The sequence below is a fragment of the Monodon monoceros genome, unplaced genomic scaffold (assembly GCF_005190385.1).
Source record: "Monodon monoceros isolate NGI ecotype Baffin Bay Population unplaced genomic scaffold, NGI_Narwhal_1 Super_Scaffold_9, whole genome shotgun sequence".
NCBI classification, from domain to species: domain Eukaryota; kingdom Metazoa; phylum Chordata; class Mammalia; order Artiodactyla; family Monodontidae; genus Monodon; species Monodon monoceros.
Window position 1 is genome coordinate 14,911,204 of NW_021703786.1, and position 12,367 is coordinate 14,923,570.

At 43.2% G+C, this 12,367-nt stretch overlaps 1 protein-coding gene across 1 annotated transcript in view; it reads left to right on the top strand.

The window, feature by feature from the left end:
• The window catches only part of SKAP1 (src kinase associated phosphoprotein 1), a 278,254-nt gene that overhangs the window by 236,294 nt on the left and 29,593 nt on the right, over positions 1-12,367 (top strand). The window contains exons 9-10 of the mRNA XM_029211413.1: positions 1,303-1,497; positions 10,375-10,425. Coding sequence (XP_029067246.1) covers positions 1,303-1,497; positions 10,375-10,425 — 246 coding nt within the window. The remainder of the gene's footprint in view (positions 1-1,302; positions 1,498-10,374; positions 10,426-12,367) is intronic.

Genomic DNA, 12,367 nt, shown 5'->3' on the forward strand with positions numbered 1-12,367 from the left:
AGAGCTTTAATTATGATTGCCTGTTTTACTCAGTTTATGCCTTTGCTATCACAAGAACAAACTATTGCATCTACCAAGAGCATCACGTATAATAGACTAGAACTAGGCAAACATGAACATTGATGGTGAGACTACAGGGTACACTCTCATCTAGGTGCATTGGATTTATGCGTGTAATATACCCCTAAGTGTGTAAACTTCAATAAAACTCCAAGCAGCTTTATTGAGCTGTACCCTATGGTAGTTTCAGAATCCCACATTGAAGAAATTATTCATTCCATTTTATTTTAAAACAAAATAATAACATATGGTTTAAGCCACAAATGTGTCTTTGATCCCTTCCTCATATGAGGTGGCACCAGAATTCAGATGAAAATAGTTGCAAAATCTTTATTAAAAGCCTAATCAAGCGGAACAGTTTTATTATGGTTTGAAATGAACATCGGATGTCTCTCTATCCTTTCCTTCCCCAGAGCACCCTGCCTGCTCTCGCCCAACCTGCAGAGGTCCCTCAGCAGGGTTTCAGAGAGCACTCTGTACGACACGTCAGAGAATGAACCTTCCCAGTCCCCCATTAAAATAAAAAACCAATCTCCCTCTCCCGCCCTGTGCCCCCCAGTGCTGTAATGGCTCAACATCCTCTATGCGGTGACCCACTTTAAGGTCAGCCAGACTGTACAGTTGCAAAAGGGCATGGCAACCACATCGCTCAGCCGTTCCATTTGGTGTTGTATTACTGTTATATTTTCCCACATCCCACTTTCTCTTCCTCTTCCACTTTTGCCCACTCTTCTCTTTACAAGCAAACGTCTCTGAAATTCTGCAGTGAGATCATGGGGGAGATGAGCGTGTGATAGCTCAGGTATCCTACAGCAGCCACCATAGTTCCCAGGCTCTGTGTGCATCCAGAGAACCCAGGGCATCACTCATCCTTCCAGTTTTCCACTTGACAAGCAGCGCGAGGCACGCTGGCATTTCCTCTTCTGGCCTATTTTCTTCCCTTCACCTCGTGTGCTCATTCACACACCCATACTTTTCAGGGCTGCTTCATCCTGATCAAGTTTTATCGCAAGGAAGGATTTATGTTGATGGTTTAAACCTGACGCAGTGCTAGTCTGGCCTTTTCTGTAGATTTCCTGCCACCAAGGCCCGCACTAGAAATAACAGCACTTAACCTAGTGTTTCATTTTCTTTTGACGTGTTTTATTCTCATCCCTCCTCCTCCTTCTCCCTCTTTCCTTCCCTGCCTTATTCTTTTCTTTTTCTCCCTATCTTGATTCACTCTCATCTCTGCCCCAGCAGACCTGAGCTCCTTAACCATTCCATGTGAAGAGGAGGAGGAAGAAGGGGAGAAAGAGGAAGAGACATATGATGATATCGATGGTTTTGACTCCCCAAATTCTGGTTCCCAAAGCAGACCCATGATCTTGCATGGGAGTGTGGGGCTCAAAGAGCCCATGGAGGAGAAAGAAGAAGATATTTATGAAATCTTACCAGGTGAGAAATTTCATCTTCTAATTATCTTCCTCTAGTTTAGACACTCTTGACCTGGTTGAAGAATATAACTTTGACAACTCCAGAGGAAGCCAAACCTCTGAAGGAGACACGGTAGGGAAGCTTCCGTGGAGCTTCTGTGATTCCCAGCACAGAAGCTCTCCCCTGCTCTGGGGGCAAGATGGATTGATCAGGGAGTGTCTTTCATCTCTGCATGTGAAGTAATTTATTACAAATGTCAACAGGTTAAAGAGTCAAGAATACTCATGTTGGTTCTCATTGGTTTACTGCGAGTTTCATCAGAATTCTCTAGTTTGAACTTATTTTCTGTGTAATTGTGAGGATAATGGAAAGTCACCTCAAATGATGAAGGATATAGACTGAAGAAATATAGATAAACGCTGACAAGTCTTTTCAGTAACACAGTAAAGCCCTGATAGAGCACAGCTCACCGTTGCCTAGTTTAGATATACCACGAATCAAATTGCATCTCTTGCTAATAAGCCTAACGTGTGTCCTCTGCCCACCATTACAGCAGGTCTACTGTACGTATTTCTTTTTTCACAAAGGCGTGATAACCGGCATCTCAAAAACTGTGTAGTCATCACTGCGCCCGCACAGCCACTTCCTGTGTGGGTAACAGCAGCTGTTGAACAGTGCAGAGCACAGTGGGGGTCAGACTGTGCAAGAAACGAATCCTGAGCCTTTTAACTGTGAGCTAGTTAGACCATGGGAACGCTGAATCTTCAAGACCGTTCAGAAGATCACTCCTGTGGAAATTTGCCAGGAGTTCAGTGCTCTGCTGAGAAATTCAAGTTAAGCCTAAATTTATAGCAACTTAAACCTCAGTCCCAGATGAACGTAGGAGCTAAGGTGAACAGAACATTCAGGCCCCTGAAGACAGGGCTGTTTGCTAAAAAGCATTGTCAGTAAGCAACTGGCATTTCAAGGCTTCCTAAGAAGAGGGTCCAACCCTGTCAACGCCACATTCATCTCTCCCTTGGGGAGAAGCCATGTCATTGCTTCCTGGGACTTCACCCACCCAGCCAGCCGACAAGGAGAGCCTGCTTCTTCTCCCAGCACTTCCAGCCTCCGCTAGTCCCAACTTCCCCAGTCTTTCTGTTGTGTTTTATTATGCAAATGATATCTTGGTTGAGGTCGAGCCATTTCTTGTGTCTGAAGTTAAAAAAAAAAATGATAATTTCCTCAGCAAGTCATCGTCGTTAATGAAGTTTTACAAAAACAGATACAACCAAAGGAAAATAAAATTTCACAGGTGATAAATTTTTCCAATTTCCCTGGCAGAATTCGATAGGATTGTTAAATTAAGAGTGAAGGTGTCTGTTAGAAAGCAACGAGCAGTGATGGGTAATTTTATAGACTGGAAAATTGAATCAAATTGCTACATTAAAACACAGCTCCTCTGAGAATCTTCCCTTTCACAGTCTGCTCCATTGCAACAGCAGGGTGCAGAAATGGATCTAATTCACAACACTCTCTAAAAGGAGATGTACTCCCCAACTCGGCCAGAGATTCCTGGTGAGCTCACATTCCACTCACTACTGTCCCAGGCTGGGGGAGATATCCAGGTGACACTCCACTTGGGGTCACAGCTGTGGAAGAGTGCTCTGGGAGAACCTTACAGAACCACCCAGACCTCTGGGGAGCAAATAAGGGCTGTTTCATGCACCCTGTTTACTCCTCAAAGGAGCAGGCAAGAGGGAGCTGATGCTCAGACACACAGAGTGAAGGAGAGTAAAGGGAAAGAGGCCTCAGAAAATATGATGGGATTGAGACCATCACCTTACCCCAGGGGGGTCAATGAATGTATGATTGGCTTCTTAACAACCATCCTTCCCGCACCTCATAAAATCCTACCCTTGACCATTGCAGCACTGCCCACGGTGCCAAAGTTCACACCAGTCTGGATACTGGAGTGGTCTCCAAGGGCATGGAGACTGCTCGGCTTTCTCTAGGAAAGCCACTTACCCTCTGCTCACAACAACTGTCCCTCAGAGGTGAGGAAGGCCACATCATAGGAAAACCAGGGTCTCTTTCCGCAGGTTAGGGCAACAGCAGCCAACTTGCTTATTAAGTTTCCAGTGGACAGGGCTGTACCCAGCCAACAGGTTCTTTCCCAAAATCTTCTATCCATCACAGTTTTTAGAGACAGCATTGAAGTTGGGATAAATTGGCATTTAATTATAACATGAATATTTCAGACACAAGTCTCCATCAGCTAGCTTCCTGTCCATGCCACTCAGCTTGTTGCTGCTGACATTGCTGTTAGTTTTGCATGTGCCACACTACCCATCCTGGAGGAATTGAGAGGGAATGTGAGGGAGCCTGACACTGTCTCCCCTCTGCCACCATCTCACAAGACCACCCACCGAGCAGTGGCATGTGAGACACAGCATGGTGTTGCAGGTAAAAGTGCTGGCTCTAGGTCAGGATGGACCTGCTCTGCCACCTGCTAGCTGTGAGACCTCGAGCAAGTTATCTGCCCCCTCTCTCAGGTGTGATTTTCCCACCTGTAAAATGGGGATAACAATAGTAGCTATCATAAAGGGATGCCTGAGAAGCCTGGAACTGATGTATGTAGAGCACTTAGAGCCCTGGCTTACAGCGAGCATTCAATAAATGCTGGCTATTCTCCATTTGGTGGTATTTAAATAGGAAGTGTTACCTCCTTGAAGAACTGGGAATGGGCTCATTCCCCGCCTTCACCAACGAGACCTGAGACAGTCCAGTTGGACATTTTCAGCAATATGTGTGAAGCAGGTGAAACTGAAAATCCTGAGCAGATAGAAAGAGGATCACGCCTTCTGCTCAGGCCCCATTTTTACTGCAAGGACAGGTGCTGGGTGGAGGAACAGTCGACAGTAAGGTTGGATTGTGCTAACATTGCATACCCATCAATAGTCAAATGACTTGGGCCTCTGACATGTGTCTCATGATAACAGGTAAACGTGCTTTGTAAATGATTTTGCTTCTCCTTCCTCTTTGGCATGGGGCCTATACAAGCCTCATTGTCTCTATGTGGAAGGCGGTGTAAGTGAGATCTCCTCCCTTCCAGAATATAATTTCAGTGGGCTTCCTAGCTGAAAGAAAAATGCCTGTAACACATACCAAGTCAATACAAAAATGTTTTTTCCTAATCAAAATAATGTATGGGTCATCAAATTAAATGTACAACATCACATTAATCATGGGAAATTTGCATTTGCTACGTGGCTAGCACGCTCTTTCCCGTGAGGAAAAACCAGAGCACTGGAGGTTTTCAGCCAAGACCACAGTGTTAGTCCCAGATAATATGGTTTCAGGGTTGGTATCCGCTGGGATTTCTGAACATCCACGTTAAGAATACGGGGACCCTTGATGTTTAAGATCTCTTTTGCAGTAGATTCAACTGTAGGGAACTATCAACAAAGAAATACTAAAGGAATATGTGGAAAATGGGAGGCTTTTCTGAACCCTCTCTCACCCCTCCCCAAAATCATTTTACAGCCTAGCATAGGCCCAGTTTCATGATTCAAAATTCCATAAAAGTACAGCTTTTTATCAGGTTTCTCTTTGTCTGGGGCCTCAAGCCTGGAATCCAGCAAGGCACCTGAGACCACTGAAGAGCTGTAACTGGGGCCTCGCAGCAGCTGCGGTGGCAGCAGAATCTGGCTGTGTTCTCTAGAGAGATTTCAGGAGAGGAAACAGAAAGAGAGACAAAGAGTCCTCCCTGGGTATTTCTATGCACATTCTGATGCTGCCCGCACTGCCCTGGAGGGTTATTATAGACCCAGAAACCAGACTGCTTTATAATAAAGCATATAACTGGGTTTTTTTATAATTTGAGTCGGTTGGAAACAAGCATTCTTTGGAATTATTTTTCCCCCCATACAGCTGTCCAGACCCACAGGAAAGGGGAATGGTGATAGTAAGAGGTCTAAGGAAAGAAATAAAGCAGACACCAAAAATACAAAGTTTATGAAAAAACAATTTCCAACTTCATAGGAAAGCAACACTCCATGAGGGGAACATCAAAGAAGAGTCAACGCCATCATCAGGCCCCTTCTGAGCTTCTTGGCCTTTTCTTCCTCTCACTCCCATGCACCCTAGGCCCTAGGCACACCGTGCTTTTGGTCAGCACCAAAACTGGAATCATGTATTTTCTTCTACCTAGAATCCTCACCCTCAGTCTATGAAACCCCACACATTCTGCTCAACTGTGTCTCCTCAGTGACAGCCTCCCAGAGACTCAGCTGGAATTGAGCTCTGTTTCAGCCTTTACCACAGGGATTTGTATTCAGGTCTTTCTCCTCCAATTAGTAGGTGCTCAATTATTATTTGTGAAATTAAATTCAGTGCATTGCAAGTGTTGCAGTTACCACAAATTGAGTTTAATATCTAGTATATCAAGACCATACTATGGAGATAGGATGCAAATATTTTGAGGTAACAGTTGAGATGACCAGCTATGCAACAGAGAATTAAATGGGTTATTAGCATCGTGCTCATATTTGCCATGTTGTCTGAAGAGGTGCTGTAGCATCCATGGATTTATATCTATGTGTGCTGTGGAGTGGTTTCTATTTCCATTTTTTCGCATGTTCCCTTTGCACATGTATTTCTGCTGCATCTGTCACCAGAGCACCTTGACATCTGGTTGCACACTGATACACTTGGCATTTTTTAAGCTTCTGTTACTTTGCTTTATTTGGGAGAAGTGACTTCCCTCTTTCTTATCTAGTCATTTTTTGAATTTTATTCCCAGTTCAGCTGATGTAAGAGGAGCACTTCAGAAAGGAGCCAGGTGTCATGGGAAGCTGGCTCCTCTCTGGGCCCCCGAGGTGGAGTCAGTGTCCTATTCCTCTCAGCCTCTCATTAATGTCCCTGACATTGTGCCAAGAGTGTTGATTGAAATCAACTCTCTGGATAGTGATGCTAATTTGTGATACCCCATGGTTCTCTTACATGTTCACACAGTTAACAGAATCTTCCTCAACTGTTTTCCCAATTGAGATGAGATATTTGGGAATCAAGTAGAGCATTTTATGTAATAAATGGTCAGTAATCTTTAGAGGTTAATTTGTTTAAAGCCTATGTAAGGTTGGGGTCTCATATGCCCTGTTAGGAGCAAGGACCATTATAATCTATTACTGTGTAAAGTTGAGCTAGCACATAAATTTTACTTCCTTCTTAAATGAAGATGTATTTTAGCAGATGTCATGCTAAAATGCCTAATAATATTCTTATAGAGAAGTTCAGCAAGCTCTTTAGCCTATAAAAAATTTTTTTTTCAAAATAATCTTTTTAAAATTAAAGCCTCAGGACTTCCCTGGTGGCACAGTGATTAAGAATCCATCTACCAGGGGCTTCCCTGGTGGCGCAGTGGTTGAAAATCCGCCCGCCAATGCAGCCACTCGCTGCAACTAGAGAAAGCCCGTGCTTAGTAACGAAGACCCAACACAGCCATAAATAAATAAATAAATAAATAAAAGAATCCACCTGCCAATGCAGGGGACACGGGTTCAAGCCCTGGTCTGGGAAGATCCCACATGCCGCGGAGCAACTAAGCCCGTGCGCCACAACTACTGAGACTGCGCTCTAGAGCCCGCAAGCCACAACTACTGAGCCTGCATGCCACAACTACTGAAGCCCGCGCACCTAGAGCCCGTGCTCCGCAATGAGAAGCCCGTGCACCACAATGAAGAGCAGCCCCCACTCGCTGCAACTAGAGAAAACCCACGTGCAGCAATGAAGATCCAACACAGCCAAAAATAAATAAATAAATAAATAGTTAATTCATTAGTTAAAAAAAAATAAAGCCTCACCTTACAGATGAAAAAAAGAGAAATTTGGCTGTTTAACCCCCTTTTGTGAGCAAAGAGCCTTTTTTTCTGTTGCCATATAATCAGTTTTCTTGACTTTGGAGTTTGAAAAATACCAGTTTGATTTCACTGAAGGATCCAAGGTAAATTGTATGCCTCTGTGTGTATGGTGCCCTCTGAAGCTGGGAAGGTGCTGAGAGGTGTGCCTTTCACATGCAGTTGTAGAGGGTACTGTCCTCACCAGGTGATGGTCCCCATACTCGCTCTTTCAAAGGCCGCAGAGGCACAGCACCCAGCCTCTCACTTCAGCAGCTAGGCTTCTTGACTGGAGCCCACTTTCAGCCACCCGGGAAGGACAATGTTAGATAGAACAGATGTAGGGACTGGAGCTTCCCGGTTCACATCCATCACCATAGCACTTAGTAATGGTGGCAAACGATATGTAAGATCTACAGCCAACAGTCTGCTTTCTTTCTAGGTGACTCCACAGGCGCAATGGAAATCAGAGTATCTGTTCTGGAATTGAACTGCATAAATAAAGCAGAGTTTTATTTTTCCCATTTTTGTATCATGACTGGATTAAGTGCTGTTGCCTGAAAGGATAAAGGAATCAAGTTTTAGTTTTCATTTTTATCATTGCAAATACATTTACATTCTCCTATTTTACAAATGCAAAAGCAGGCAAGCCACTTTCAATAATTTATTTTAAAATCAATGCTAATGAGGTTATGTCTCGTCAGTGGCCAAGTTTTACAATAAAGTCTGATTTATTTAGAAAAGATCTTTGGTGTAGCTTCCCATCTAATGGTGGTGGGAAGGAGGTGGAGTAGCAGGCACGGTGACCCTCCAACTTCGGATCCAATTTGTAATTCACAGCGGAGATCTGACCCAATTTACATTGATTAGAATTGGGAGGAAGAGACATCTGCGCACAGACAGCAAAGGCAGAATAAACCCTCTCTGCAAAAGTGCCTAAGCACAGCAAATTACTGGTCTTTGTGATTAAGATGTTTGATATCAGCAAAAGAGCTGTTCTCTGTCCAAATTATTGGGTATCTCTAAAACTGAGGACGTACCAGCTCTTCTTTGAATGTTTTCGATCCTGTGAAATTGGTCCCACATCAAAAAGGAAAAGCATCATAGCAGAGGAAGGAAGGAAGTGGGCAAGTAATAAGACAATGTGCAAAGAATGATGTTTAACATGATTTATTTCAGCGTGATCTATTTCCCATATTTGATTTCACTCCTCCATTAGGAGCACTACAGGTGGTAAGTAGGAAATTGTCTGCTGCAAGGTCATACGTGGAGATAAGTAGAGTTGAGTCCTTTTCCCACAGAATCTTATAGGGCAGATATATATTTACCTATATCTATATATAGAGAGAGATAGATATCACATATCACTTTTTTTTTTTTTTTGGCTGTGTTGGGTCTTTGTTGTTGCGTGTGGCCTTTCTCTAGTTGTGGCGAGTGGGGGCTACTCTTCCTTGCGGTGCGCAGGCTTCTCATTGCAGTGGGTTCTCTTTGTTGTGGAGCACGGGCTCTAGGGCACGAAGGCTCAGTAGTTGTGGCTCATGGGCTCTAGAGCGCAGGCTCAGTAGTTGTGGTGCACGGGCTTAGTTGCTCCAGCGGCATGTGGGATCTTCCCAAACCAGGGTTTGAACCCATGTCCCCTGCATTGGCAGGTGGATTCTTAACCACTGTGCCACTAGGGAAGTCCCACATATTTTTAAATCTTGGTAATATGACTTATTTCCCAAAGTATCAATCCCAACAACAATATTAATTTTAATTTTTTCAGGGGAGCTATATCATTTTGTATGTGAAATCGCAATTTTTTAATGCTCTGTAGTGTTTTAATATATTTTTATGCCATTTCTTCTTAGTTATGAGCTTAGAGTTTACTTCCCCTAGTCTGACATACCAGAACTCATGTTGCCCTATAAACCTTATATTTAAGGGGGGAGGAGGGCTGCCCCATGCCATCGCCTCAAAAGTTCCATTTAATGGCATAACTATGGGCAAGCAAGACAGGTAAGTGCCCTAAGATCCACAGAGAGAAAGGAAAGTACATGTGGCTGGAAGAAACTGAGTATTCAGCTCTCAAAATGTTCCTTTTTATGCCCCATTCATTCCGTGTGTGTGTGTGTGTGTGTGTGTGTGTGTGTGTGTGTGTGTGTGTGGAGGGTGTAATGATGAAAAGGAGAACAGCAAGTATATTTCTGTGCATTTTACCCCACATATAAAATAGCTTAATATGATTCTGGTACTCATGCTTTCTTGATAAGGACCCAATTCCCATGTTACCAGATAGTACGAAGTCTGGGATGAAACAGGTTAATGAGCGTAAGAAACTTAGGCCAATTATGTTGTGACTCTGACCATATAAACACTTGGATGGAGTTAGAAAATAGCACTGACTTAGGATTCATTGTGTACCCGCCGTTCATTCCAGCTGCCCTCAGGAGCTTCCACTCTCATGAATGAAGCAGGCTGAATAACAAACAAGAGTGAAAAGATAACTACAAGCCCCAAGTACTAAGAACATAAAATTGTATACATGACCAGCTTCTGTGAGCGCTGAGCAAAGCTTGATACGTTAAGGACTAATTAATCACAGAGGGTTTAAACACGTGCTTAGCTTCACACACAAATTCTGGATGCTTACGTGGAGATAATACATTTTGAAGAGAATGCTAGAATGGGAGGAGAAATAGGGTTTGAGGAAAAGGATTAGGATCCTAGTAATAGGCACCTAAATAATCCAGTGGATCGGAAGCTCCATAGGGCGGGGACCCGGCCAGTCTTGTCCATCACTGCATCTCCAGTTCCTAGTGCAGTGTCTTGCATACAGTAAGCACTTAAAAATGTTTGTGAATGAATGACCAGAGATGGAAATAAGAGAAGGCCAGTTGAAGGTAAGAGATGATTTTTTTTTTAATGGTAATTATTGCCTTAAAGAAGAGAGTGTGATGAGCTCAGAGAAAGAAAATCTGTCAGTACAAATAACAGACTACTGACCGCTAATGGCTAATGCTGATCATGTTTATCCCCGCAGATGAAGAGCATGATCTAGAAGAGGATGAGAGTGGCACTCAACAAAAAGGAGGTATGAGACCTTCAAAAACGTACAGGTGCTGGATAGGACATTCGGGCTTCCCACTGGAGAAAGCACCTTTCTCTGACTACAAACATTACCAGACTCGCTAATTAAGAGGGTAACTGGTGTGTCGACCTCAACAGTCCTGAATAAGATGACTGGACAAGGAAATATCTTAACTTTAAAAGCAGCCACCCATTCACTTTAATTAATGTTCCCAGAACTGCTAAGATTTATCCTAGAGAGGTGGGAAGCCAAACCAGATATTTATTTTTTTCCTATCAGTATTTCTTAAATCAGTACAGTGAAAATAGAATTGTCTCATCTCTAAGAGATCAGAGGATTGAGAATGGAAAGAATAGAAAAGTCCCTATCTGAGAGGCCCGGAGATTGCAAGTTCAGAGGGGAATGGAAATGTGTCAGATCTGAAAAGTGAACGTGGGGTGAAGGATAGAATTGCTTGGTTATGTTGACTTCTGATGGCCTGGTTTGATTCCAGGCACATTTGGAAATGAATATGTAACAGCTCTGTTGAATACAAAATTATTTCTTATTCATCCCAGACTGTTAACCATGTTTCAGTCTGTTAGTGAGCCCATCCTTTCTAAGGTCAGATGCCCCTCTAAAGCCTCCTTAAATGGACCAAGGACCTAGTCTGTCATTGTCTGTAAAGGAATATGTGTTGCAAAGGCCACCTCAAGGACATTCATTCCATCAGCAGAGCCTGAAAGTGCCTGATTTAGATACTAGCTGACTTTTTCTTAGAAATTCTATGGCAGTTTTAAGCCTAGGGGTTCTTTCCCTCTTCCTGTCCTGCTCCCCCTCTGTTTCTCCAACCTCCCCTTTTCCCATTCTCCTCTCTCTTCCTTTCCTCGTGCCTTTTCTTCTCTTCCTAATCCATTCAGCAAAGCCCCTTTCCTTGGTTCATTCTCCATGGGAAGAGAATGTGTAACAGGTTTAGTGAAGGACCCAACTTCATAAACACCCAGCTTCTCATGAGGAGAGAAAAGACAGCAAAGAGGCAGCATCAGAATTCATGTGCCAAAGCCAGAGAGAGAACTGAGGCAAATATAACAGGAATGTTAGTGTAGTTTCAAGTAAGGACCTCGTGACAGTTAACACATGTGATTAAGTCCATTCTGAATCTTAGTTTTTACCGTTCTACTTGCCGTACAGAATTCCAACAAAAAATCTGTTTCCTGACCGAGCCATGTCCCACATATGTCTCTTCTCAGCCAACTTCCCTTGCTAGTGCAGGAAAGAAGCACTTCATGTGGACAGCTTGGGTGGAGTAACTAGAAGCTTCCTATGGCCAACTTTAAACTCCCTTGGGAGGCAGCAGTCTTCTGGCAAAAGCCTAAAATTCAGTTTCAGACATCTCCCTCATCTCTTTTCTTCCTTCCACCCCTCTTTCTAAGGTTCAATCTGAAGAGTGAAGAGAGATTTATTTCTTAACTGTTTCAGCAGCTATAATTCAAGTACACTTAAAAAAAAAAAAAAACCCTTTGTTCCTCATGCTTCTTGCCTCCAAAATCGGTGTTGTTAAAGTGTAGTGAGCTCTAAATATGTTTCTATGGTTTATACCTCCCACCGGTTATAATGATTGGTGACTTAGTGATTAAAAAAAACAGAGGAGGACTTTTCCCTCTCTCTGCAGAATCTGAGGCAGGAATTTATATTATCTGTGTTTACTTATTTATTTATTGAATTTACATGGTGCCTTTTCTACAAAGGAGCTATAGAAACTGCAACAAATATGTAACATCCAAATGTCATCACTTAGCTTTAAAACAATAAAATACAGAGGTTCGAGGGATGGGTAGGCATATAAAAGGCAGGGAGCTCCAGGACAACGTGAATTCTTCTGTAATAGGCAAGCCACACAGGTTTGGTTCACTTGGGCAAGTCAGGTGTCACATGCCCTTTGAGAGGGAAAAATATTTTCTCCTAA